The sequence below is a fragment of the Phymastichus coffea genome, unplaced genomic scaffold (assembly GCF_024137745.1).
Source record: "Phymastichus coffea isolate CEN01 unplaced genomic scaffold, Cenicafe_Pcof_1.1 PCOF00087, whole genome shotgun sequence".
NCBI classification, from domain to species: domain Eukaryota; kingdom Metazoa; phylum Arthropoda; class Insecta; order Hymenoptera; family Eulophidae; genus Phymastichus; species Phymastichus coffea.
Window position 1 is genome coordinate 492,782 of NW_026706898.1, and position 27,137 is coordinate 519,918.

A 27,137-nucleotide genomic window follows, 5' to 3' on the forward strand; every position below is an offset into this window, starting at 1 on the left:
TTGCCGTTATCGCTGAGCCGAAAGTCAGTTCGATCGCAATATTGTAAAACTCGTTATAAACACAGCTGACGCAGCTGGTCAACATAACTTACTCTTATACCGAATTCTCTGTACCGACGACTCGACTCCACTGGAAGCACGCTTTAAGTAATCCAGTGCTCGCCTATATCGCAGACTTTTATAGACTATTTATCATATTTATTTTTAAGAGCTCGCGTAATTCCCTTGAAAATAGTGACATCACTCGTAATGCCAATCGAATGTCGGCCAATTATCCGATTATGTAAATAAATTGCGCGATCAGGAGTGATAGAGCAAACAGGTTTGTTTCACGCGACAGTGCGCCTCGTTAATTTCTTCGATAACGGAGACCCGCACGCGACAAATGCGCCATAGATAAATAATTTGGTTCGGTCAGCGACCTTTATCGCCACCGACATAACGTTCTGCTCAATTCGACTGCGAGTGCGATCATTGAAACTGAAAACTCGCTAGAACGCCGCAAGAATCTGCAGCCACGCGTGTTTCGTTTTTGTCCAGACTCGTGACTGAGCAGTCCACATAATCTGCGCGGTCTTGCAAACGATACACGCAAAGAGCTTTATTTGCCAATTGTGGCCTGATAAGGCTTATTAAGAATCGCAAACGTTTAACGAGTTTTCTTCGTTTGCACGCGCGTGAAAAACCACGTCCTTATGCTCCGATTGGCATTTATCGAAATGTCATTTTGCTGGGCAAGCTAGGTAAACACAATCGACTTACTTATTGGCAATTGTTCGACTAATTCATGAAGAGCTTGTAAAGTAATAGCGAAACAGCGTAGAAGCAGAGTGGGCACACGAACAGCTGTGCGAATGCAAATTCATTGCGCAAAGTTACGTTGCGGACGTAATGAAGTTGCAACAGGAATGTTTTCGTTGACGACCTCTTAGTAGCGGATCGAATTGGATATCGGAACTAGGCGCAGAATATCCTAGCGTCGATCGGTGAAATGATAACCCGAAGTTGAAATGCGATCGAACAGGACATTATTTTATTTAGAAAAGTATAGTCGAGCAGTTTGTTACACAATTGTATAAATGGATGGGCTCAGTAATGCTTGCCGTAAACCTTGATAATGTAATGGATGCCGTGTCCGCGCTCGCTTATGAACTTGATGGTGACGTGAGATTGTCCGACGCCACCGGACATAATATGTGGCGTAGCGCTTGTCTTCTTCTGCTTATAGTCGATGGCCTCGATACGAGTGATTCTGTGATTGCCGTCGCCCAAAATCGACTCCACGTGCTCGATCACTCGCAACGTCTTGTATTCCTTGTCGATCTGCATCTGAGCGATGAGAGTGTCACCAGGCTCTCTCTGGCCTTGCATCAAGTCATGATAAGCGCTCGCCGCCGCTACCAGGGCCAACAAGCTAATCAGGCTGCAGCGCATTTTGCTGAATAATACATTTTCTACGGTTAGGCGTTTGCGCAAGAATTTTATCGCGCGTAACTATTCGTCTGTTGGAATTATCTCGCAGACTTTCCGGCCGTTATTTTATAAAGAGAAAGACATAATCGCGAGGTGAAGTAACAAGTCGAAGTGAATTATAGTTTTATCAAAAGAACTGACGATTGAATTTTCACAAACGTTTAATTCGTTTTTTTCTTAACTTGAAAGGGTAGCATGAATTTTGTATCTACTGAGAATTCAACATCTGTCAGATTTTTATTAAAACAAGTATAACTTACTTTGGTTCGGAGTTCGCACACACAACACTCTGATTCAACAAGAAGCAACGTTTTAATCAAGAGTTTTGCCTATCGCAGTCTTTTATAAGCGACTTATCATATTTATTATGAAAGTTCTTGTGATTTCCTCGAAAAAAGCGGCATCGTAAAAAGTAACATTCATCGGCGCTGATTCTAAAACGGAATCGCTTGATAACACATATGCGTTCACTATTGAAACTTCCTGAGAAACTAAGTACTCGACACAATAATCAGTTGATAATTTTTTGCGGCCTTTCATCAACGAACCTTTTCTCAACAATAAAACTGTCCTCAATTGAATCTCAGTAGATGTTATTTATCTTATCGTTGTAATGACAAATGTGATATATTAACCAACACAATGTTCTTTTTTGCTGAACGAAAGTTTCATTAACTGACATATGTTTTCGAAGTTAGGCTGCTGCGTGAAAACCAATTTTTATACTCTACTTCGCACATACGTACTATTTATGTCTTTTTTGGGTTGTAAGATGACGATACAGTTTTTAGGTATTGGAAAATTATTTTATTTCCAAAACAAATACAATCTGCATACATGTAAATATATTTTTTAGGCAGGTTGATACTAAACAAATTATTATAAGCCTCTTTCAACTACATAAATGCAACATAAGCTTTTTTAAATATTATAAAAAATTATTATTTGTATTGAAAAATATTAAAATATTTCATTATACAATCACATGACTACTTATAAAGATACAAATTAGAGCATTTTTATGAAAAGAAAAATTTTTATCCGACGATGTTGTTGTATATTAAAAATTTAACACTTATCAGTAATTCGAAGTCGTTTAAAAATACATGTATTTTTAAGCGACTTCGAAAACAAACCCAATATAATTATACGAAAAACATCGGTGACGATTTGGAAACATCTTCTCTGAGATTTAACTTGTTACGTTGCTCTTGAGCCAAGTTATTTAAGTTGATGACGACACTGCAAATGGACAAAAAAATTAAATATAGTAAATTTATATACACAATGAAATTTGTGATCTACTATTGCTTAAACTCACTTGTCAGTCAACGCTCTTGCTCTGAATGCAGCCAAATGTGCATAATACGTTGGTGTTGGATAAGATACCGATCGCGTGCATCGAGAGAACATATGACACAAGAAGTATGTCAATTGTTCAATTTGATCTTCAGACATGTTAGAATCATCGTGTAAGCATCTGTACTTGGTCGGTCTTGCAGTACCCTAAGAAATGCAATAATAAATATTAATTTTAGAAAACAATATCGACTCAAATATAAATTCATCAAAAAAATTGATATACCTGTATACTTGCATGAGAAACCAAATAAAAATCAATATCTGATGGATGGGTAATATCCGTGTCCACTATAGTACCGGCCCGTACGTTGCAGTTTCGATCATCAGTCTCTCGAGGATCAGCAGGAAAAAATCGGGTATGATGTCTTTTCTGAACAACCATGAATGAAATTTTTGGTCTATAAGTATTCGAAAGGCTTGCACAAGCTTTTCTGATAGCAACGAGCTCTGCATCGATAACTTGGCCAAATTGACCTTCACTAACGCCATCCCTGTTCAAAATTATTTGTATTCATTCAAGTGTATTTTAAAATTGATGCTGTCAAACATATGAAATTGAATTATTATTTTCTTGTGAATACTCATTTATTAATAATACAAATTATAAAAACAACTAATTTAATCTTTGGATTGATTTTTTCAATACTCGATTTACTTCTGCGGTATATTATGTAAGAAAGGAAAACGTTTGGAAATTAATTATGTAAATAATAGGATAAAAATTTTAAAAACCTGTAGAAAATGATTCGGAGTGGTTTATATTTTGTTTGTTGATAAAAGTATAACAACTGAGTCCTCATGATCTCTGACAATTCCTGAATTATTTCCATTCTTGGAGGTTGTAGACGTATTTCAATATTATACTTGAAAGCACAAGGATCATGACTAGCAGCTACCTGAAAATTAAATTATAAATTTTATTGATCACTTATTATAAAAGTGCAACTACAAGTAGTATATTGAAATTGATATTTACAGCTGCAATGGAAGGAATATCCTGTGCATCGGGCGATGGATGTGTCACATCAGCACCCACAATCATACACGGTTCATTAAGGCATGCAGGTAAACTAGAATAATTCATTGAGTTATAGTAAATCAATTTAAAGGTCCTAAATGATTATTAACATTTTATTTACTTTTGTGTCGGTGCAATTTTATGATTGATGCCATTTAGTTTAGCATTGATTTTCAAAAGAATATTTGATGTGGTAGCTGGACTTAATCTTTGTAAAGTTTTACCCCTTATGCATTGCGTAAGAATACCGATATAAAGTTCTGAAATTTGTTTTACCTTACCTACAAAAACAAAATTTACAATGAGAACAATACAGAAAAAGATTAAATTGTGAATGTCTCAATAAATTACTCACTATAAGGGCCTTTCATTTCAGGTACAATACACACTACCAGACTTAAATCTTTCTTTTTTTGAAGTTCGAAAAATTCTCTGAGCTTTCTTATATCATTTCCTCTTAGTTCTATATGCTCGAATGGAATCACAGGCTTACCAATGTTCATACCAAGCTGCTGACCTACACATAAATATTGTTATGTATTTTTTCTTATTTATGTATTATTAAATTTCTTTGAATAAATAGATAATTTCAATATAAGCGTACCGGTTTTTCGTAATTGTTCATAGAGATCGAAGAGATCACGGTCTTTTGTGAATCTATTGAGATTCAAGATTGTCCAAGAATTTTCTCGTGAAATAACGTCAGCAGGTTGAAAAAATCTTTCGGCACGCCATACACCCTTATTAACACGAGCACATTTTCCTTGTGCATAAGCCAAACTAGGAGGATCGAGAACCCGGGCATTCACTTTCTCAAATTCACCACTCACCGAAATACCAAATTCTTTCATACAGGGATCATTATTATGGTTCATATGACGAAACTGAAATTATGCGTAACTTAGACTAAAATAAGTTATGGAATAAACGGTAATTTCAATTTGTTCTTACAGCATTCATTATTTTTTCCTCGCGCTCTTCAGTTCCCGTAGCTGCAAATTTTATCATGTTAGCAGTTTGTTTCTCGTCCAATTTCTTTTGTGTAGCCTGTCCGGCAACGATTTTACACAACTAAAAGATGAAATAGTGCGGTTAATAGTTTGGTTAAATTTGTTATAGTTCTACATTTTCTATAACTTACTTCGACAGGGACATGAATGTTTTTATCTTTGCTACCAACCCAAAGACATGGTAAATCTGGATATTTAATGGTATATCCTTTTTCAAGTCGGTAGTATTGTTCAATAGTCACTTTATGACCATTATGCTCAAAATTGTTTTTATTTGGAGGATTAACAAGACCATTCACGCGTTGTGTTCTTCGTGATGTTGCTTGACCAGGAATTTCATAGACAACTTTCAAACCTCTCAAAAATTTAGTTATTTCCTCGTTGTGTCGTTGTATGAGGTCATATGTTAATTTAGGTGGGTCACTTTGGTCGTACCCTCCTCTTCCATATTGTCCTCTAGGTGGTCCACGATAAGCGCCACCTTCTTGACTGTTACAGCCACATATTGTTTTGAGTAAATCTAACACTGTTTGAGGTGATGGAAAACCCTTATGGGCCACTTAAATTAAGTAATAAAATATACAAATTAAAATCACCATTGACAATGAAATAACATTATAAATACAGATTTTTTCAGACCATCGACATTCAATAATGGCTTCCACCCTAACACTGCCGATTGAAAAAGACCAACCCAGACATCCATACCTCCTCCTAAGGTCATGACACGTCCTGATGGTGGTGTGAAAAATGAGCGTCCAACCTGTTAATAACCAAAATTTATATGCATAGCTGTTCAAACTTGGTTTTGTAATATATCTTATTAGCATATAATGGCATGCTGACTGTTGTGACATGTTTTTGCATAGCTGGAGCGTTGCGCAATATTATATCAAGAGCTTGCAGACTGATTTGGTTTCTTTCAGTTTCAAGTAAACCTGGTTTTACTTTTTTGAGCCACGACAAATCAAGCTCACTTGCAATTTTAAATGTAATTTTGAACTGCTTCTCTTTGCCATCTTCATTGTGAACAGTAACTTCTGTTGTTGCCTAAAAATATTGGTAATTTATATGACAGACTAGTTATTAATCTTTAAATTATCTTAATGAGAATTATATTTATTTACTGGGTTGTCAATTGGTAAACGGCCAGCACTAAATGCATTCTTTTTGCCATCAAATGCTGGCCATCTGTTTGCAAACAACTTGGCCTTAGCTGCATTGAATACCGATCTCATTAGATATTTGGGTTTATCAGGATCAATACTGACATCATAATGGATGACAGTAGACTTGAAATTTGGTGAGAATTTAATTTCCATCATGTTAGAGTAAACTTTTATGGGTCTTCCACTAGTTCCAGCTTTCAAAGGATCTCGACGCTTTGGAATACCCAACTGTTCAATAGGTCTGTTTGCAATTTGTTTTGTTGGAGATTCTATCTGTTTAGTATCTTTTTTCTGACCCTGAAAGACAAGTGTAAATTATTATCAGTTAAATCTTATCTCTAATTAGGAATTAAGCAAATAAAAAGAATAAATCAATGTATTTAATGTATTTAATGTATTTAATGTATATAATGTACCTCCAATGAAACTGTACTGATTTGTTGGGTAAGTTGTTCCACGGTACTTTTCTGCAAATAAAAATGTAATTCAATTTTTCTAGGTAATTATAAAAATCATTCTAAATTTCAATTCAGTTACTTGTGAAGTATTATCCTCTCCTACTGGTATTTGTTTTGGTGAAGCAATTTTGGATTGTGGAGATTGCTGAGCTGATAGTTGTTGCTGGTGATCTTGTAATAGTGGAATTTGCTGTGACACCTGTGGGTAGTTTGATAATGGACTTCCATCACTTCCAGGTCTTATACCACCTTCTGTACCTTGTCCTCTATAACCACGTCCTCTAGCCTGTCCTCTGCCCTGCCCTCTATTATTATCTTCTCTACTCTGACCTCTATTCTGCCCTCTATTATCATCTTCTCTAGTCTGTCCTCTACCTTGCCCTCTACCTTGCCCTCTACCACGTCCTCTACCACGTCCTCTACCTCTTTCCTGATCATCAGCTTGCTGATATTGCACATGTTCATCTCGCCTAGGACTTTGATAACTTTGATCTTGGTCATGATGCCTCGGAGAAAACTGTTGTTGTCTAGGTTGTACTTGATGTGATGTTCCTCTTCCTATTTCAGAACCCCCAGCACTCTGAGTAGATTGACCAGGAGAAGATTGGGAACTAGCTTGAGTCTCTGCTCTACTTTGAGGTACAGAGTTGTCCTGTGAAGTTTGTGATTTTTCTGATGGTCCTTTTGAACTTTGTTCATTTGTACGCTTCTTTCCTATTCATGGAACATAATATTTTTTTCCAATACATAATTTTAGTCTAATTATTTGTTATCAAAGGTAATGGCAAACATTTTTGCAAACGGCAGAAATTAACAGTGCATAATTTTACAATAGTGAAAAGTGGAATGTTATTTATCAGCTGGAAATATTCAATTATAATTGTTAAAATTTGTAAATGCCAAAAATCTGATGCAATAATTTCATATTCTGCATTTTGAAAATGATACACAAAGTATTTTTGAATTATTAAGGACTAGATAACGATTAAATATTATTGTTTATATTTCTTACCTTTTTTCCCCATTTTAGTTTAATAATTCAAACGTAAAAACTCTTAAGTAAAAACGTCGCCTTTGTGTTGCAAGTCAATATCAAAATGGCGTTATGTGAAGCCCCTGGATTATACGGACTAGCGTTATTTATACTATATAGTTACAGTTTACACGTATCCCATTGCTTGGAAACGTATATACATATATAGGACTAACGCAATCGTAATATTTCAATAGCAAATCACCAAAAACATCAACAATTTTAATATATTAATTGAATTGATAAATTAGCATTAGCGTTGTAAAATTTTTCAGAAATATGCAATAATATGACGAGCGAACTGGATAAATATCTTCTTATTCTTGTGTGTTAGTTGACTCTGGCTTGGACTCACTGAAGTGTGCGCTAAGACAACTTCCCATACGGCCATCACTGACTTTTGCGATTGCGCGCTGAGGTCCTATTAATATAGACGTATCCGTTTAAATTTTAGTAACATTTGGTTTCAATTCTAGTGAATTCCGTTCCGAATATTCCAATCTGGTCGACTTTCTTTAACATAAATTTTTTATGCGAATTAAAATAAAAATATTATGTAATTTATTAATAAATAAATTAAACACTACATAACAAACTGTAATTTTTAAGTATATAAAAAATAATGACCCAAGTTCCATATCTACTGACTTTTTCATGCTTACATTGTTTACAATTATTACAAATATTTTATGATGCAAAACGCGTTTTACACATATGTATATGAATATTTATAGAGGCTACTAAGGTAAATATCTAGATATCTGTTTAGTTTTCAAATGGTGTGCGTACTACGTATACTTATATCTGATACGTTTTACACATGTGTAAAACTTAATGTAAGCAATAGTTTAGGCATAAAAAGAGAATATATATAGGGGAATTCATGGAATCGTTAATTTTTCTGTCACTCGACTTTTTATCTCGGAAAAAATATTTTCAAGTGAATATAAAGTATGTAGCCCTTTAGTTTTGAAGTTATTCTAGTCGATTCAATGATAATTCACGGTAAAAAAATTATTTGCCGTGTCTAAAAGACTTTAGAAAATAAAATTATGGAAAATTCGCATCCTTTTCAAGCGTCACTATTAATTTTTTTTTAGACTTTTGTGTATAACTTTTTAATGCCATCATGAGTCGATTTGAAAATTTCAGAAAATATTCCTCTTATTAAGGCTTTTCAAGTAATCACATTTGTATTAGTGTGCTATTCAACGTCTTACCGTGATCCAGACTTCAATAAGCGTTTCTCTGTTTAGGATAATTAATTTTTTTTTGCTATTTCATCCATAACTTTTTGATTCCTTTAAAATTTATAATTTCAATTTCATGGCGTTGTAGCTTTCCAAAAAACAAAAAAACTGTGCCTTCAAAAGTTACGTGCCATCAAAAACCATGAAGCTAGAAGGCAAAGTATTCGAAGATATACCCGCCTAAATATTTTTTAAAATGGTATTTTTTTCATCGGCACAGCTCCAATTTTTTATCTTACACGACAAAACATCGCGTAATCTTTGTATGTTCATTGCAGAAGTCTACTACCAAAAGCATTAAATCAGATTTTCAATTATGAAAGTTACAAGGCTTTGTTGCTCAAATTTATTAACATTATAGGATGTATTGGAAAAAATATTGAATCATGAAACTTTTCAAATCTAATCGATATAAACGCGATATTGTATCGTATATGAAAATAAGAAAAAAAGAAATTAAAGCAGGAAAAATGATATTTTATACTCGTAAAATAAAGTTTCTAAGGAGGTTGGCCGCTAACTTAAAGTAGAATATTAGCCCTCTTACATAAAAATATTAAAGGTGAGAACAGCATATTATATAAAAATAATAAATTATCTGTGTAATTATGAGTTGCATTAATTATAATTAATTATTACGGTTAAATATACAATGCTATGGAATTCTATGTTGCGAAACAGTCCGTTTGGATGCCTCGTTAAAGTGAATTAAGTTTTCATAAAAATTGATATAACAATGAGTATAGGTTTGTTATCCATCTTTGCATTGTTAAAAAAAGTATATGATTTATCTACATAGAGCATATCGAAATTTGAATTACACGCACGCACGCGCGTACATATGTATTGTCAAGATATATATATGATTTTTTGCCGTTTTCGACTTATAAAATTAAATTTCAACAGAAAATTACATAATTACGAATTTTTCGAAAATAATCACACAAGAATAATAATTTTCACTAAATATGATTATCACGAATTAAAATGTCTATAAATATGTATATAAATAAACAAAGACAATTGAATACATGTTCGTAAGTAGATATATATTAAACAAATGAAAAAATTAGCACTTAATAGTTCATTTTTTAATGAAATTTTAAATGAATCTCAAAATCATGCTTAATCACACATGAAAGCATATAACGCAAAATTGTTGAAACACTTGCAGAAGTAGAATAACCTCTCTTAAAATCAGAACTAAGAACGTGCGACTTCCGCGCCACGCGCGAATTCAACGGAAACTGTTATGCCGTTGTATTTGTGTGTATGTGAAGAGAAGGCAATGGTTAACTTGACCCTGTAAGACTCATGTTGCACGATACTTCGGAATTACACTGCATCGTATTAAGAAACGAATTTCAGAGCAGCTCTAGATTAGAACGCTAGGTGATCACATCTAAGCCATGAGGTTGCTCGATAATTGATGACTGACTTACTGTCCATTTGTTTTAATATAATTTTGTCGGAAACCTCTCGAGTGTACGATACCTACTTTGGCTCGCAGTTTGGATTACTCCCGTACGTATAATTAGCTTTTTTACTTTTAACTTTTGTTGGGCGGAAAAAAATTTTAGCTTGTGTCCTATTATTTTTTGAATGTCAAAACATTCTGTTGCGAAAGACTTCGCTAATTGATTTTTGCAGAAGTATATATAAAAGTGTGACTAATCTTTGATGACTTGTTTTCATTAATGTCAAATTCACGGAATTCTTATGTTTAAAAGTAAAAAATCATTTTGAGTAAAATGTTAAAATATAATCATTAAACTGTGCAGATCCATGTAAAAGTGGAAAGAAATAATAGTTAGAAAAAGGTACAAGTGCTTAACAGCAGATGGAATCAACTCAAGAGAGTTCAGCATCTCCTAGTGGGATTCAATCCCCATTCAGCGAATCCAGTTCACTTGAGTCTGGAGTACATGTATCTGCTCTTGAAGTACAAGGTTTGTGATAAGGTTATTCAAGTGTTTTAAACATTTTTAATGGCTTAATTTTTTTTATTCATTTATTTTACTATAGAAAATCTTGCTCTTCCAAGCAATAATAATGATAACCAGAATCAGATATGCGGCATTAAAATGGAAGGAAGCGAAGAAATTGATAACGAATTGATTTGCAAAGATGAAAGTAAAGATGAAAAGAAAATCAACCGTAAGAGTATTTCATATGAAATTATTTATACCTGAAAAATTTAATGTATTCGTTTTTATTTCTCAATTTTAATTTGTTTCTCAACCATTAATTATATTTATAGAAGACTCTAGTACTGATGTAACTAACGAGAATGCAAACACAAATCAAATTAATGACAGCAAACATTTTGAGGTAATGAATATACTCAAGCAAACAGAATACGACCTTTCTCCAAAACCATCTTCCCAACAGCAGTCAACTCCATTATGTAGGGTATCACCACAAAAACAAGATACATCTCCTAAAAAGGTATAAATGAAATTTGTAAATTTTAAATATAGAAAAATGTTGATCACATTTTACTTTTAATACATTTATAATTAATTTAAATACTGAAAAATTTTTAATTAACAATGTTTTAATCACAACTCTTGTATGCTTATCACAATTTGAAACTAGTACCATTTGCATTGAAAAATTTTTTAAAAAGGCATAACATATAATTAAGGTTATGATTCATTTGGTAGTCTTTCTTATAAAATAATTATAATGTAATACTAATCGATAAATAAATTATCCAGAAACGTAGACAACAAGGAATTCATAATGATGGAAGTGAAGAGTCTACAGAATCTGGAGATGGAGCTAACAGTAAGAATTTTCTTCTTTTTTGATAAATATTATTGTTAATTAAATAATTATTCTGTTGTTTGAATTATAATATATAGCAAGTCCATGAAATGGTTTTTTTTGTAGATATAGAAGGAGCAAACTGTAGTCATTTCAATAAAGCAATAAATATTCAGAAATTAAGGCGGGCAGTGAAAGATAGAAAAGTGAATAACAAATGTTATGATTGCAATAAACTGGCAATTAAGTCTAATAATAATGATGATGAGGTGGCAATTAAAATTTTTCCTTAAATCTTATTATTCCCAGCAGTAGTAAATACATAACATTGTATTTTATAGTTCTGTGATGATCCTCAACTGTGGATTTGCTTATTTTGTGGAAATGTTGCATGTGGAAGAGGTGAACAGGGTCATGCATTAACTCATTATGAAAAACCACATAGTGATGAACATTGTTTGGTAATAAATACTCAAATTTGGAGGGTGTGGTGTTATAAATGTGATGACAACGTTAATAACCAGTATGTAGTTTATTTTATTTATATGTTAAACATGATTGTAACATATAATTTTTTCAGGAATCATGCACATAAAAAAAGGCTGCAAGAAGTTATTGATTTGCTTAAAAAGTGCATAAAAACAAAGCCATTGGTTCAACTCAAATCTCCCATACCAATGTACCAAAGTGAAACCCTTAGTCTCTCGGAAAATGAAAATAAAAACAAACTAATTGGTTTACCAAAAGTTGGGGTATGTACTATAAAACATTGTTTATAGAAATTAAAAAGTTATTGTGTAAATTAGAATTATGATTCCATTTTAGGGTTTAGTAAATTTAGGTAATACTTGCTTTTTTAACTCAGTATTGCAATGCCTTGCTCAAACTCCTTATTTAGTCCAAGTATTGGATGACTTGCAAGTGCCTGATCAAAAATTTGTACTGCAAGGTGGTAAGCTTAAAGTAAATAATGATGAAGAGATGACTTCAGTAAGTTTCTAGTGGTTCAACATATACAATTAATTATAGTATTGAATGAAATTTTGTTTGAAATTTGTAGCCGTCTGTGGAACGAGTTTCAGAAACATCTATCTCTTTTTCCCGAGTTTTACAGAAAACTCTTTCAGACATGCAAAATTCTCAAAGCCAAATTTATAGACCAACTGACTTATTTAATTCCTTGAGAAAGAAAAATAATTATTACACTGATGGAGGTCAACATGATTCTCATGAACTTTTGAGACACTTATTAGATTGCGCTCGTAGTGAGGATGTTCGGATAAATTTTTTACTTGTTCTACCATTATTTTTTATTTCTCGACCACTTCACTTTTAATAAGATTTAATAATTTCAGAGATGCCAAACCGAGGTTTTAGAAAAATCTGACGATAAATCTAATCGCAAAAACGTCGACGACAATTCAAAAGCTCAAGCAAAATTGTGTGGAAATCAAACTAGTTCAAAGTTTTTGGCTATAGAGCGGGTTTTTCGTGGCGAACTGGTCTCAACATTGGAGTGTTTGGAATGCGGTCATACTTCGTGTCGTGAAGAGCCATTTTTAGATCTTAGTTTACCTGTATTGATTGATAAATCGCTGCCTACATTAATAAAGTAATATATTATTTATTTTCAGCGTTAACTACAATATGATTTTTCGTAATAATGACGGTTTTTATTTTACAGGAGGAAAATTACTAATTTTGAAAATACAACAGATTTAATGGGAAATAATAATAACAATAACAATAATAATAATAATAATAATGTTCCCTTGTCTAAGCATCAAATAAAAAAAGCTCAGAAAGCAGCTGTAAAAAATAGGAGAGCTAACAAAAATTGGAATAATAATGCATCTACATCGAATGTAACCCATACTTCAGAAGAAAAAAAAGAATCAGTAGCAGGATCTGGTATGTGCAATTTAAAATGAAATGAAATAATTATATTATAATATAGACGATAAAAAAATATTCGTTAATTCGTAGATGAAAGTGACGCCGATGTAGAAGATAATGCCGAAAACGATGACATTTCTGCTCCAGAAGTCATTGAATCTGGTTACAGTTCTGAAAAACCATCAGCAGTTACAAGCCCTGTTTCTTTATCAGAATTAAGATCAAGTGATAACAAGCCTTATGGTTTTACCAACTTGAATCTTGATGGCGACAGTTCGACCAACGATGATAAAGACGATGCTTATAAACTACCATTAACTGATAGCAAAATAACAAGTGATATTACAAATAGAAATGCGAGTTATACTAATTTCACTCTTGATGTTAGTCCAGCAGATGACGATAAAGGTGACGCAGATAATAGAAACTCTGTAGTGGATGGAAGTTTGACTTTGTCAACATCTTTAGCCGTCAATTCTGACTTTACAAGTCCTGAAGGACCCACTATCAGTCCTCTAAGTAGTCCACTTACATCAAAGGACAGTCCTACTAGTCCTATATCCAGTGCTGTCGACGGTGAGGACGAAAAAGTAAACAAATTAGTGCCGAAAGCTGAGAATGCTGACAAAAATGAGAGTGACAAAGAAGAATTATCTAAGTATTCACTTTCTACGAAAGTCGCCAGTGGGGCAGTAAGCGGACATTTGCTTAACGCAGAAAATAACGTCGGAAGTAGTTTTACAAATGGCATTGGTGATCTAACATCGAATATATCGAAGTTTGAATTGTCAAGTTCAATCAAGTCACCTCATGGGTATCCTGTGAAAGAAGGAGAATGCTCCGTGCAATTATGTTTGAATCAATTTACAGCTCTTGAATTGATGGACGGAAACAACAAAGTTGGATGTGCCGCTTGTACAGAACGCATGCATAAGGTACGCGGGTAACGTTACATTACTGTTGTCTCCTAAGTTTCACTAAAACTAAAAATTATTTTTCTTTTTTCTAATAGGGTAAGAAAGGAGCAAAAATGGTTTGTACAGAAAGTACTAAACAATATCTTATATCAAAAGTGCCAGTTGTTCTAATTTTGCACCTAAAAAGATTCCAAGCACAAAGGTACAACTTCCGTAAGTTAAACAAGCACGTGAGTTTTCCTATGATCTTGGATTTGGCTCCGGTCACCAAAGACTATGCCAAACCCAGGATATATGCCTTGTACGGTGTCGTCGAGCATAGTGGCACCTTGTATGGGGGACATTATGTTGCTTATGTAAAGGTAAGTTTCATAACAAAATAATCCGACGTTGTCTACATTGATGCAACATTTATTTTTATACCATAGTCAAGGCATCATTTGAAAAAAGATGATCCACGTTGGTCATTTCTACCATCCAAAGATGGATTTGAAAATAATTCGCCCAATAATTCGCCTAATGATTCTAACTCTGAATTGAATATTGTTGAAGTTGATGGTGCTAAGAGCTCACAAATCGAACCACCACCTGGACGTTGGTATTACGTATCCGATTCTAAGTAAGGAACCAATTCATTTATAATTATTTGTAATTAATTATATGGATCCTAATAACTTTTTTACTTATGTTTTAGAGTTCAGGAAGTAGACGAGAAAACCGTTTTGAGTAGCGAGGCTTACGTGCTATTCTATGAGAGGTTAGTTTAAATACGAATTTTCGCATGTCCATCAATCGCCTAAAAGATAAAAAATTGATCATGCAAGACCGTAAAAAAACTATTTTAAGACTTCGTATTGTCCAGAACAAGTTGTTACATATGCTTTTTTTTAATCTCCTTTTTTCCTTCAATAAAAAATAATTAAAGATATTATCACTTCTGCGCACCCTATCGAAGGCATATTATATAGAGCTGTATACAAGTCAATATCGCTGAAAGACGTCTGATGGATCACGAAGAAAAAAACTATTGAAATTATAATTAAGGATGCATAGTCTGTAATTTAGTCGTATTGATTCATGTAGACGTTGTTTATTCAGGGGGTTGAAGATATGCATAATTAAATTAGATGACGTACTAAATAGTTCTTTTCAGCAGGCATGTAAAAGATGTTTTCATTTTATGTAAATTTTTGACTATGTGTGTTACACAATTACACAAATTTCCAAAAATAAAAATACGAGAAAACTCTACGCTTAAAAAATAATACTGCTGCCGTAAATCTTGCAAAGATATGCGATCCAATTACTCATCTTGCATTTTGATGCATTTGCAAAATGGAAATTATCAATTTGTAATATTATGTCAAAACAAAATAAAAGTCTGTTAAAAAATTACAATTATCTTTATACTATAATTTATTGATAAAAATAACAAAAACATTTTTTTTCATACAAATGTACATAACTGTTTAAGTAGCTTGATATGCTATAATAAAATAAATGCAATAACTGCATTTTAATCCCTTATTGTTATTAGTTAAAAGTGATTTCTTGTAGGAATCATTGTTTGCTAAAACTAGTCTACCTGAATTTTAAGCATTTTCTATCTGTTACATCTGTAAAGGAACCAATCGTTTACGTTGATACATTCTACATTATAGATTATTTTTAATAATTCTTTAAATCTTATATTTTCTCTTCGATGAAAAAAGTTGCGTTATTTTTTACAATTATCAATTCTAATTAATAATACATCTGTGCCATTTTGTATACAACATATAACTCACTGGGTTTTATTTTTCAATTCACAGCCACTAAATATTATAGCTGGCGTAAAAATTGTTTTATTATTCATTCTCTACTGCAAAAATAATTGCAAATTCTAATATGCTTATAACAGCAAAATTTTCGAATTTGTAGCATAAGCTGATTACTAAGAAATCGCTTAATTTTCAGTAAACAAAAAAAACTAACCGCCAGTGAAACACTAAATAAATCTTCACTGGAAAGACTTATACGATAAGCAATCAGGAAAAGCGTTGGCTTTAATAAAAAATATAAATTAATATATCTTTGGAAACAAAACGAAAGTTTACAAAAAAATCACTTAGCTACAGACGCTTCATAATAAAAAAAAACAAAGAAAATAAAAATAAATGTTCTGAATGAATACATAAATGCCATGTTACAATGCCGATACAAAAGATAAAAATTCTACAATATATGACATATATAGATACTGGTATAACTCAATGTGAGTCAGTATATCAAAGAAAAGGAATTAAATCTCTTTAAAATCCTGCAATATGAACAAACTAAATGCAACAGAGATTATAATATACATAAAAAGGGAGAGAAAACAGATCTCGTATCGCCGAAAAAAGAATGTTTCGTTAATGCCCTACGTGTGTGAGCTTGTTGAGTTCTATACATTGGGTACTTTGGCTAACATTCTCATGGAGAGTGTAAGGTGATCAATTCAAGCATTGGGAAACATAGCGAGAATAGCCGCGCAAATTTTCTGAGGATCAGTTTCACGTGGATTCAGGGCCATTGCAGCTTGAACTTGTTCCTCAGGAAAGATACTTGACAAGTGATAGTGCAAGTGACGACGAGCGTCCCATTGAAGATTCAGCTGCGAGTCGGATGCACCGAGTCGTTGATGACTTGAGGATGACGAGGCTGATGGATGCTGTTGTTGGTTGGTGTTGATAGGCCAAGGTCGGTAAGAATCAGGCGCTGAAGCTATACGAGTGACGTGTTGATGTTGTGGGTGTGGTTGTGGTTGGGATGTATGATGCTGTTGACGGTGATGCTGATGATGATGTGGCTGCTCCCAACTAAAATTTTAAATAGTTTGTAATAAATGGAAAAAAAATAGTTCCTCAAACGCTTAGTAATTTAATAATTCTAAGCAATTCGAGTTTGTCATCAATTTATATTTTACTATTTTTATCAAATGCATAGCATTATCAAAAGTACGTTAATTGAAATATAAACTATAATTTTTCATCCAAATATTGATGCCAGTAATAATAACACGCATTTTCAGTTCCCAGATATGCTGAAGCATCCTGTCGGAATCCCACCCCAGATATGATTTGTTTAAAAGAGACGAAAGATATTCACCTCATCAAATTAGAATAAGCCAAAGAATCATAGTTGGAATTCCTGGTCAACGATTGATTCTGCATCGAGGCAGAATGTGGCTGAGTTCTAGTCACCGTCGCGGGTAATCTACTCGGATTGGATTGTTGTTGGTACCTTCGTAATTGATTAAGACGTAGATCGCAACTTGGATTCAGTGTCAACTGACGTTGAAGTTTACGGTGCATGTTTGCTGGTTCCGGTTCGGCGTTTTGTACTCGTGGTGCTGTCCATCCCAGTGACGATGCATTATAAGCTATGATTTTACGATATCATGTTTAACATCGATTGTAAATCATAAATTATAAAATGAAATATAATGTGTACCCTAAGGGATTTTACGTACTTGTCTGTGCGTAATTCTCAGCAGAGTTGGATTTGGTCACGTCGCAAGATTTAGTTTTCACGAGAGATGAATGTTGAGTGTTCACTGATAATGGTACACTTAGACTTGGTCCACGAGCTTGCAAGTGTCGCTGAGCATGCTCGACTAATCGCTCGGTCACTGATTTGTGCGGGTGGGGGCCACGCTCTGGGTGGCGAAATTTACACTTGTTGCCGTACGTACATTTCTGTAAATAAAATATCATACACTTATTGTTTAACGCAACTAATGTGTGTCGTGATATAACCGCACTTTAGCATAAGGACATGGTGGCGCAGGTTCCGTTCGTTTTGGCCCAATTCTCAAAAAATGATCGAGAATAGGCCCACTGCGTCCAAGTGGATCATCAGGCGGCATAAATCGATCGTTGACAAAGCTGTACATGAGAATACGTTCCTCCACGACTTTGCGAAATTCCGGGCTCTCTTGCGCCAAATCTCGATAATTATCGTTGCTGACGACAATGCCGTCGAGTTCTGCTGCAAGTCTGAGAATGTAACGATCGTCGTAGCATACCATCCGCTTACCACCGACCAATCTTTGAGAAAAGTAAGAACATAGTTAAATCTAAAAATCCTAGATGGGATAAAAAAGAAGACGTACCTCGACGGTGTGAAAACGAGAAGACGATCTCGCTCTAGCTCGCCAAGTATCTCCTGATCGGCAATGGGATTATCAAGTCTCGAAGATTCCTTTCGCCATTTGGGTACGAACACAGTGATTTCACGATGACCTCTCGCGCGAAACCAATCTACACAGATTTTTATGCCACGACACGAGAATACTTCCTTGTTGCCATGGCTCATAGCAACATTACTACCATCGATGACAACCGGTCTTAGACCAATTTCCGTTGCCGTTTCATCTTGACACGACGAAGAGCTCGTCGAGCTATCGCAGTCTGGCAAAACTACTTCACCATCCTCAGCTGTGTCGGCTAGTTTCGGTGCTGTATTCGCTCCAAGTTTGATAAGTTCGGCTAATAATTCGTTTTGACCTGGATCTGGACCTAATTTTTGCAATGCTGCTTGGACTAGCCGCTCAGTGTAACCGAGTTTTAGTGCGAATTCTACTCGTGCTGTGTACCCTGCAGGACAACAATTTCGAATTAGAAAAATATTTTGTCACTTAATTTTTTGGACAAAAGAAACTACATCATCACCAGGAGTTTGCGAAAGGTTTGCATTAGTATGAACGGAAACGTATTCGGCAAATTCAGCAGCCAAAGTGTCGGAAGCCGTGCGCGACACTTTCGAGTGCTGCTTCACCTGTTGATTGACATTGTTGTCCTCGGCTTCGTAATCGCTGTCGTAGGACGAATCCTCGGCTGCCTCTGCACTACCGCCACCACCTTGCAGCAGCGCGCAATCTACGTACTTCTGTACAAGTACAATATTTATATTACACTTTTACTGTAGTGCTTTCACTTTTTTTCCTCGCTCCGATGGCAACTGATGACGTATTTAGTGGAGGAAAGGGGGGGGGGGCTGGCTTGTTTTTTAAAACCTTTTGTATAATTTTTTTTCTCTAAAATGGTTAATGTAGAAGGGGATGACGATTTAATTGAACAAATGCAGCTACTTCTTATTCGGAGGATCGATAAAAAATGATTGGGTCCGTAGGCTTGGTTATGCTCTAGTAAAGCGAATAATTTTTACGCAGAAAAGAGAATTAGACATTTATCAGGGAATTTCTCGCGTATGATAGTGATCACCACGTGATAATTTCGCTGTGGATCCCGATGTAATGCTCGCCTGCTGTATACCGCTACTGCCGATGCCCGATTATGAATTTTTTTGTATCTATTTGGGTTTTACAGTGATTCAACCTGCGCTTACCGATCCTTATACGAAACACACTCACGCGCGCACAGTTTTGTCACAAAATAGACGCAAAGAAAACAAAAAAAAAAACACGAACGTTATCGTTCTCCATGCGAAGATGAGCATCCGCATCGAAGTCAAAGTAGTCTCGTACTTTTCATTTCTCGGGGATGTGCGTTGGCTTTTTTCTATGCGCAGGACGGGTGAAAGTAGCAGTGTATACGGCAGGTGCGTGTGCAAAGCACAGCGATGCTTTCTCCGCGCAAACGTGTGTGTGTGTGTGTGTGTGCGCGCGCGCGCGCACGACGTCGGCGGCTCAGCACACAACTAAAAGAGCTCTCGACTCTCGCGCCCGACGATTTCGTCACGCTCGGCGTTTGCGTCACACACACACGCGTGCGCGCGCGCGCGCTGAACAAGAAAAGCGAGGAGCAGAGAGCCCGCGATAAGCTTTATTATCTGCTCGCTGCCGCGAGAGCCACGCACTCGATTTTTTCTCTGCGCTTCCCCAACCGAACGCGGACGTATTATAATAAACTTATCTTACTTTGCCTGTGATAGTCATAGCGCTACCGTTGCCGTTGCCATCGATGCATAGCGTGCACCTGCAGTCGTCGTGGACGTACTTGTCGAGCACGACATCATGGCATTATACACGCAGGACGTGTATGTATATCGCGTGCTCGAGAGTACCTCCTTCTCGAATGTGAACAGAAGCGAGCGTACAAAATGGACACCGAGCCGAGGAGGTTCTTCTCGCTGCGACGAGAGAGGGAACACTAAACGGCATCGCGCGACCAACGAGAGTTGTGCTGCTCCTGCTGCTGTCCGCCACTGCCGCTATCCGTGACGTATGTATATAGTGGAGGCTCGAGAGGGGCACGGACGGATATCTCACAGACTAGAGTATGCCGCTTGCCTGTGCATCATTACGATAATGATGTATAGTGGACGTAGGAGGTAGTTGCTGTTGGGGAGCAAAACAAAGAGTTACCCTGCTGATGGAATATTTTTACTGATTTTTTCGATTGTGTGGCTTTGGTTTCTTTGCTCTTTTTTGGAGCAGTTGAAAGCTGTCATTTCCTTACACGTATAGTTGCTGAGTTGTTTCCGAACAATGGAGTTTCATTTAACAATGGTAGTTCATTGGATTTCAAGGGCTTTATTTATAGTATGAAAATTTTAGATATTTTCTCTCGAAACGCAATACAAATAATAAACAGGTAACGTTATGAAAGGCCGAGAGGTTACAATTGATCATTCGCAAATGAATTTTGCAGAAAAATATCAGACGCGTAAACGTCAGGCAATCGGAATTAGGAATTTGACGCGCCAAGATGCAACACGATCGTTCAAAGACTCCGAAATAAGACAAGCGATGAAAGTCGACAACGACAACCGGCCGATCCACAGTTTCCAAGCGCACAACTCTCGCCATCGCAGGGAAAACCGGAGCGGTTCGCGAGTCGCGACGAAAGAGAGGCAGCCAATCGGCGCAGACGAGTGGGCGTCGAAGAAATCGAAAACAACAGGCGAGAGGCAACTTCCGGCGGTGGCGCGCGACGGGATGCATCCCGCGCGATTGCGCGCTCTCCGGTTTCGCGCGGGGAAAAGGAAAAGAGCGCCGGATAAAAAAGAAAGAAGTCGCGCGCCGGGGAAAAGTGCGCCAGGAGAATCCGGGATCTCTCTCGGCGGAGAAATCGAGGCCAGAGCGACCGCGCGGCGCCAGTGAAAGCGGCGCCCGCGAGATGAGCATCCCGCGCGCGGAAGCGTAAACGCAAAGCAGCCCTTCCGACTCGGCCGTGGCGCTCTTCGCCCTCGGACGCGTCCAGTTGGGCGCGCGAGCCGCGCCGCCGCCCACGCGTCTGCCCGGCAATCGGTATGCAGCGGGCACGTGCCCGCGGACGGAACGCGGCACGGGCTTTCCGTCGGCGAGTCGGCCGAGCGAGCGGCGAACGAGGGGCGCTCTTGCGCAAGGCACTTCCGCCGCTGCCGCGATTGGGACTCGATGCCCGACGGCGGCCTCGTCGACTCGAGCTATGGCCTGCCGCTCTCGCTTCCGGCACGGGCGAGCGCTGTTTACAAACATCGGCGCCAGCGCCCCGCCCGTCGCGCTTTATTCGCGATTCACTTTCTCGGCTTCGCGCATCGTTCGGTGCAATGCCTTTCGCGCGTGTATCGTGTCCTACGAAGACAGAGCGAGGGGGCAAGCCCGAATCGGGAATGGTGATCGGGCGAGCGCGCAGTTCGCAAAAGGAGAGAGCTACGCCCACGGCTCGCTTATCCTTGCGCGCCGGCACAGAAGATCGTCAAGCGGACGAATCAAGCTGATCGGCTCGATTCTTCTTCACCTCATGCTTTTCACGTTTTCGAGGCTCGTCTGGTGAAAGACAGCGCTCGCTCATTCAACATACGACGCGGCATACTTCCGCGTGTGTTTGATTAGAAATGGTCCGCGAGAGAGAGAGAGAGAGAGAGAGAGAGAGAGATTGAGATGAGTTATGCGACGAGAGCAAGAAAGCAGGATTCGCCGTCGAAGCTACGTTCAGATAGATCGGATGCGAGGCTTTATAAATATCTCTTTTTTCATGATTTTTTCACGTCGGCTCTAATTTTGACATCCTGCCGATTACGCCTTTAATTAATGCACTTTCATTGGCGCTTTTTTTGGAAATCACAGCGTTTGCAACGTCGACGTCTACACTGCCGCATCACTAGATGTAATAACGAACGTTTCATCGTTTCATTGTCTGACAACGAAACTAATCTCTTGCGATTAAGCAAATTTGAATAAGATATAGCGATGGAAACCCATATTGCCGACAAATGACACAAATCGTTACGATGAGATTTGTTGCTAGTAATACACTTCCCAATAGTTACATGCAATCCGAATACGCAACTCCAAAGTTTCGTCGATCTACAGCAACTTTATGATTTTTAATGAACTCTTTCATATCTCAGCCAAAAATAATACGGTAACCAGTTGGATCGAGCTACCAAAACTGAATTCCATCTGTTCTGTTCGGTTCTCCGATTTCGCCAGTTTTCACCAAACGCAAGTGACAGAGCTGATCGTGTGGGAAAGGTGTTTTCATCGCCATAAACAGGCGCGCGACGCGTCCGCGTGCACAGCACATCGAGCCCGCGAGCCATCCCGAGGCTCCGTCGTGCCGCGCCGGTCGCGCGAGACGTCGACATACAGAAAAACGAGGTCGCGGCTAATTTGCCGAGTACCGCCGCGGCTTTATCAATGCCAGGCGAGCTGGCTGCGTGCATCGAGGAGAGAGAGAGAGAGAGAGAGAGCAAGGTGCGGTCGCGCGAGAAAACAGCCGGCGATACGACCCGAACGCAACCGGACGCGCGGGCGAGAGAGTGAGCGGCGAGACCTGCGCGCCACTCGGGAAAAGTGAAAAGCCGTATGCGCGAGCGAAACGCGCAGATGTGGCTTCTCGTTTTTTGCGAGCTTGCAGCTGACGGGCACCGTGCGCGAAGCGATTACACAGCCAATTTCGCGGATTACACGCCGAGAGTAAGCCGCGGCGGCGCTGCGGAATAGCGAGAAGTTTTGTTGACCTTTACGTGACTCGGTAGACAAACGAAATCTTCGACAAACATATATTCACTTGGATTTTCAACGGGATATACCCTAAGAATTCCATTAAAATACGCCATACCCACTTTTTTCAATAAATTATTTTATTAGTCAAGAATGAAACATCCTTACTTGCAAAATCATTTTTAACAAGCTCATTTTCGTGACTACACAAATAATTACACGAAGAAAAAACCATTGTGTTCATTCAATCAGGTTTCGTATACCATCAAACATTGACATAATAGGCAGAACTTTCGCTCTTTCCAGATTATAAATAAACACACGATTCAATAATCGACGAAATATACAAGAACTTGTTTTTAGTTTATCGGCATTTTTCGCGACAAAAGCACGCGCAAGGTCGTGATTATCAAATGACTCATAGAGTGCGGTTTCGGCGTCTTTGAAAGAAAAAAGACATTACATAATTCCGCTAAATCCAGACGGCCGATCTCCTTTTCCACGGCAGTAAGAACGATATGCCACCTGCGATTACGTAAGTAGCTGTCGCGAGTCGTCTACCTGCGCTCGGCGAAATGGAAAGAGAAAAATACGGGAGGATCGCGCGGCGCGCGAGGAGAAAACACAAGCTGCGTTCTCGCTGTCGCTCTCGGCCTGCCGTGCTAGATTCAAGTTTATTGACACGGATCTTGCGCGCGCTCACTCGCCAACGCGTGCAATGACAAGCTCACCTTTTAGCGCTCTCCGCATTTCATCCCTTTGTTTCTCCCTATTTTACGAGACTCCTCACACGTCTGCAGGAACGGAACTCGATCGATTTGCACATTCGTTGGGGAGTTCTTTTAAAGGCTGATTCCGTAGACAACTCGGATATGTTACATGATAGTATTGCTGCGAGCACCAGCTGCTTCAGGCGAAACGTTAGAAAAATATACTCCTGGATCATTTAAACTTGGCAACTTTTTCGTTCTCCTCGGCCGTGAACTGAAGTACCGTGGATATTGCGTTCAACATGTGACGCTTGCTCGCGGGATCGTAGCTCGTCAGATAATTTATGAAGACGTTCTTCAGGTATTCGAGGTTCGCGTTTTCGCGCGATTTCGATGCCTCCAGTCTGCAAGACGAATCGAATATTTATTGCGACTAAGAGCATTTTTAAAGCTACACCATGAATCATACCGTCTGACGAGATTTTCGTATTTCTTCACTTCCTCTTCGTGCTTCTCCGCAGTGCGAAAAGAATTTCTTTCGAGTTCGCGCAGCTTTGTCTCCAGATGAACATTTTGCTTGCGAAGTGCGGACAAGTCGACTTCTTTGCGTGCAAGCTCTTGCGTGTAATAGATCATTGGTGGATTGTTCTCGATGGTGAGCAGACCAGAAACTAAGTCGCTAACGCCAACTGCTTGCTTTATCGGCACGCCAACGAAGTTTCGTTTTGTTAAGAGCGCATCGAAAGACGACTTGAGCATTTGAATCTCCTTGTCTTTCTCTTGAATCACCGACAACGAACGCTCACGCTGTCGGAGTAGTTGCTGCTCGAGCGCCGCGATTTTATTCAAATACTCGCTGTCTTTCTGAGCTAATAGATGCTCAGTTTTCAAATATTGATCTTGGATTTGTTGCTGCTGTTGCTCGAGTTTCGCTTTGAAGGTCTTCTCTTTGTCCGAAATTTCGGTGGCCAGCATTTTTAACTTTTCCTCGAGATTTTTGTTGTGAAATCTCGCTCGGTGTAATTGTGTGTCGTCGCTCGAGGAATTCTTTTCTTTACTTTGGGTTACTGTTTCAATGACAGTGGATCGCTTTTTCAGTTCTTCTAACTCGCTAATAACGGCTTCGTACTTTTCTTTATACATACAATCTTGATTTTTATCATAAAGTTTTAAATTATTTAGTAACTCTGAAAATTGAATATATCAAAGAAAAAAATTTTTATTTTTTTATTTTTAATTAGATCATATTAGTCAAATAAAATGTACCTTTAACATTAGCTCCCGAACTACTTTTATCTGATTCCACTAACTGTAAATAAAGACTTTTAATCGTCTCAGCTAGCTGCTGAGGGGATCCATTATTTTCAGACATTTTATTATTTTGCAAGTTGATGAGTTGATCTTTCAACTTTAGAATAGCTTTCTGATCTTGTTGACGCAGTCTATCGTAGCCACCAACAATGTCTGATAATTCTGCTAGTCGTGCCTCTAACCCAACAACTCTAGATTCATGACTTGCAGCTAAAGTTTTTGCTTCTTGCTCTGCGGCTGCTGCTCTTTTTTGTTCCTAAAATAACCCAATATAATTTGACAGAGTTGTTTTTTAAAATAAAATACAAAATCATCCTGGTATTACTTACTTCATGAATAGCATTTTTATATTTTTTCTTCATGAAAGTCATTTCTGTCTGGAGGTTCATCAACACTGTTGGAGTTTCATTTGCAGCTACTTGTGCTTGCTTTAACTTGTTTTTCAAAAAATCAAGTTCTGCCTCTAAGGCTCTTTGAGATTTACTTGGCACTATATTTTTTAATTCTTTTAATTGTGATTCTAAATGCTCTCTGGATTTTTGCTCATTATGCACCATTTTTTGCAACTCTCTGTAAATATTTTGTACAATAAGATTTACATAGGTTTATATCAATAAACAAATACTAAGCAATTACTTAGTCTGTGTAGAATGTTCAGTCTGCTCTTTTTCTCTCTCATGTCGCTCCATAATCAACTTATATTTTAAATGTTCAACTTCAGACATTGCATGACCTTGAATACGTTTCATTTTTTCTTTCATAGTTTTGATTACTCTCTCGCACTACAATAAAAAAATTTACTTAAATACTGATACTTCCTATTTTGTAGGTAGTTTCAATGAAAACAATACTTCATCTCTTTCACTTCTAATTTGCTTTTTCTCATTTTGAAAACTGGCTTCCATTCTTGATTTTTCAGCTGATAATACTGCTAAGGAATTCATTAAAGTTTCAAGTTGATTTTTCAACACTTCAACTGAATCTTCATTACTGTTGCTTTCTTTTGATAACACACTTGATGGCTGTATCTGAATTAAAACAAAATATATTTATTTTCTTTATGTTCCTCGTACAAATATACCACATAGACAAATTAACTTACATTTAACTCTTCCTTTTCAATGCATGTGGACTGTTCATTTGCCTTTACATCTGTAAATACAATAAACAAACGAATTTACTGCATTTAATTTTCAAGTTCCCGCGATAAGAATATCAAGTAATGTTTACCTTGAAGGTTATTTTCTAAATCTGGCTTCATGTTAGGTCGTTTCTCTTTTTTATTTTTTGTGATCTTTTCCATTATTAATTAATAAAATCGATAATTTGTCAAAAAAAATTGAAAATACTACAATTTGATCACCGCATTTTGAAGAAATAATAAGTTATTCCAATTCGAGATCCACGTCGTCATTGCACTTCGCTTTTATTTACCGACATCTTTGATCTTTGTTATGTCATATATATATTTCTCTACTGCTAGTTAACCGATCGACCAAGTTACAACTGCAAGGTTCATAAGTACGTAAAATAAATGTTTTGTCGTTTTTGAATTTGTAGGAATTAAAGATTTTAATAGCTAATAATGAAATAATATTATATTATTATACATTCGAAAAGATATCAATAAACCGCTAAAGTGTATGACAAATATATATGAGACAGCCGCACAAAACGTTAGATCTCTTTAAGGTTAATCGTATCTTTTCGTAATAATTACATTTAAATCGATAATAAAAAATATTTTATCTTTGGTTGTTTCTTATAATGAAAAATTAAATATTCTTTTTCGTTACAACATAACGAAGTGAAATTATGTTTCAATAAAAATCTAAAATTTTGCACGT

General features: G+C 37.0%; 4 protein-coding genes across 8 annotated transcripts; 1 reads left to right on the top strand and 3 right to left on the bottom strand.

Annotated features, from left to right (window-relative positions):
- Positions 1–1,089: 1,089 nt before the first annotated feature.
- Positions 1,090–1,434, bottom strand: LOC131669179 (probable salivary secreted peptide). Its single transcript, XM_058943888.1, has one exon. It carries the CDS (start codon positions 1,432–1,434, stop codon positions 1,090–1,092), a length of 345 nt encoding a protein of 114 aa, XP_058799871.1.
- An 844-nt stretch (positions 1,435–2,278) lies between these two features.
- On the bottom strand, positions 2,279–7,886 carry LOC131669160 (protein argonaute-2-like). Its single transcript, XM_058943854.1, has 16 exons — positions 7,503–7,886; positions 6,570–7,204; positions 6,449–6,499; positions 5,991–6,329; positions 5,710–5,913; positions 5,503–5,626; positions 4,995–5,422; positions 4,805–4,924; positions 4,458–4,737; positions 4,209–4,370; positions 3,975–4,134; positions 3,812–3,905; positions 3,568–3,731; positions 3,059–3,326; positions 2,795–2,979; positions 2,279–2,715 (listed from the first exon to the last, which is right to left on the bottom strand). Exons 1-16 carry the CDS (start codon positions 7,513–7,515, stop codon positions 2,619–2,621), a joined length of 3,324 nt encoding a protein of 1,107 aa, XP_058799837.1. The 5' UTR covers positions 7,516–7,886; the 3' UTR covers positions 2,279–2,618.
- Positions 7,887–10,058: 2,172 nt separating this feature from the next.
- LOC131669124 (ubiquitin carboxyl-terminal hydrolase 45) lies at positions 10,059–17,547 on the top strand. The gene is made up of 17 exons (XM_058943788.1): positions 10,059–10,297; positions 10,555–10,722; positions 10,799–10,930; positions 11,034–11,221; positions 11,494–11,563; positions 11,669–11,811; positions 11,884–12,065; positions 12,123–12,294; positions 12,368–12,532; positions 12,603–12,815; positions 12,898–13,154; positions 13,227–13,453; positions 13,529–14,373; positions 14,451–14,717; positions 14,784–14,974; positions 15,050–15,112; positions 17,408–17,547. Exons 2-17 carry the CDS (start codon positions 10,614–10,616, stop codon positions 17,421–17,423), a joined length of 3,240 nt encoding a protein of 1,079 aa, XP_058799771.1. The 5' UTR covers positions 10,059–10,297; positions 10,555–10,613; the 3' UTR covers positions 17,424–17,547.
- Positions 15,119–26,805, bottom strand: LOC131669125 (probable ribonuclease ZC3H12C). 5 transcript variants are annotated; one of them, XR_009302344.1, is made up of 9 exons: positions 26,521–26,805; positions 26,393–26,442; positions 26,142–26,318; positions 25,927–26,072; positions 25,620–25,860; positions 25,246–25,546; positions 24,449–25,166; positions 24,001–24,383; positions 19,131–19,266 (listed from the first exon to the last, which is right to left on the bottom strand). XR_009302344.1 is itself a non-coding variant. In XM_058943791.1 (8 exons), exons 1-8 carry the CDS (start codon positions 26,591–26,593, stop codon positions 24,212–24,214), a joined length of 1,839 nt encoding a protein of 612 aa, XP_058799774.1. In that variant the 5' UTR covers positions 26,594–26,805; the 3' UTR covers positions 23,403–24,211. The 5 variants fall into 5 exon arrangements, 4 of the variants coding, with proteins under 4 accessions (XP_058799775.1, XP_058799773.1, XP_058799774.1 ...); XM_058943791.1 differs by lacking the exon at positions 19,131–19,266 and having other exon boundaries at positions 23,403–24,383; positions 24,449–25,127; XM_058943789.1 differs by lacking the exon at positions 19,131–19,266 and having other exon boundaries at positions 23,403–24,383.
- Between the last annotated feature and the right edge of the window lie 332 nt (positions 26,806–27,137).

Excerpts from the sequence above, each read along its gene's own strand:
- LOC131669160 (XM_058943854.1), bottom strand. Across the intron at positions 4,738-4,804 it reads AGGAAAAAATAATGAATGCT|TTTCGTCATATGAACCATAA; the intron begins GTAAGAACAAAT and ends GCATAATTTCAG. Across the intron at positions 2,716-2,794 it reads GCAAGAGCGTTGACTGACAA|TGTCGTCATCAACTTAAATA; the intron begins GTGAGTTTAAGC and ends GTCCATTTGCAG.
- LOC131669125 (XM_058943789.1), bottom strand. The coding sequence starts at position 26,593 with ATGGAAAAGATCACAAAAAATAAAAAAGAGAAACGACCTAACATGAAG. Across the intron at positions 26,319-26,392 it reads TTGAAAAGGAAGAGTTAAAT|ATACAGCCATCAAGTGTGTT; the intron begins GTAAGTTAATTT and ends GTTTTAATTCAG. Across the intron at positions 25,547-25,619 it reads ATAAAAATGCTATTCATGAA|GAACAAAAAAGAGCAGCAGC; the intron begins GTAAGTAATACC and ends GGGTTATTTTAG.
- LOC131669179 (XM_058943888.1), bottom strand. The coding sequence starts at position 1,434 with ATGCGCTGCAGCCTGATTAGCTTGTTGGCCCTGGTAGCGGCGGCGAGC.
- LOC131669124 (XM_058943788.1), top strand. The coding sequence starts at position 10,614 with ATGGAATCAACTCAAGAGAGTTCAGCATCTCCTAGTGGGATTCAATCC. Across the intron at positions 10,723-10,798 it reads ATCTGCTCTTGAAGTACAAG|AAAATCTTGCTCTTCCAAGC; the intron begins GTTTGTGATAAG and ends ATTTTACTATAG. Across the intron at positions 12,295-12,367 it reads TTGGTTTACCAAAAGTTGGG|GGTTTAGTAAATTTAGGTAA; the intron begins GTATGTACTATA and ends ATTCCATTTTAG.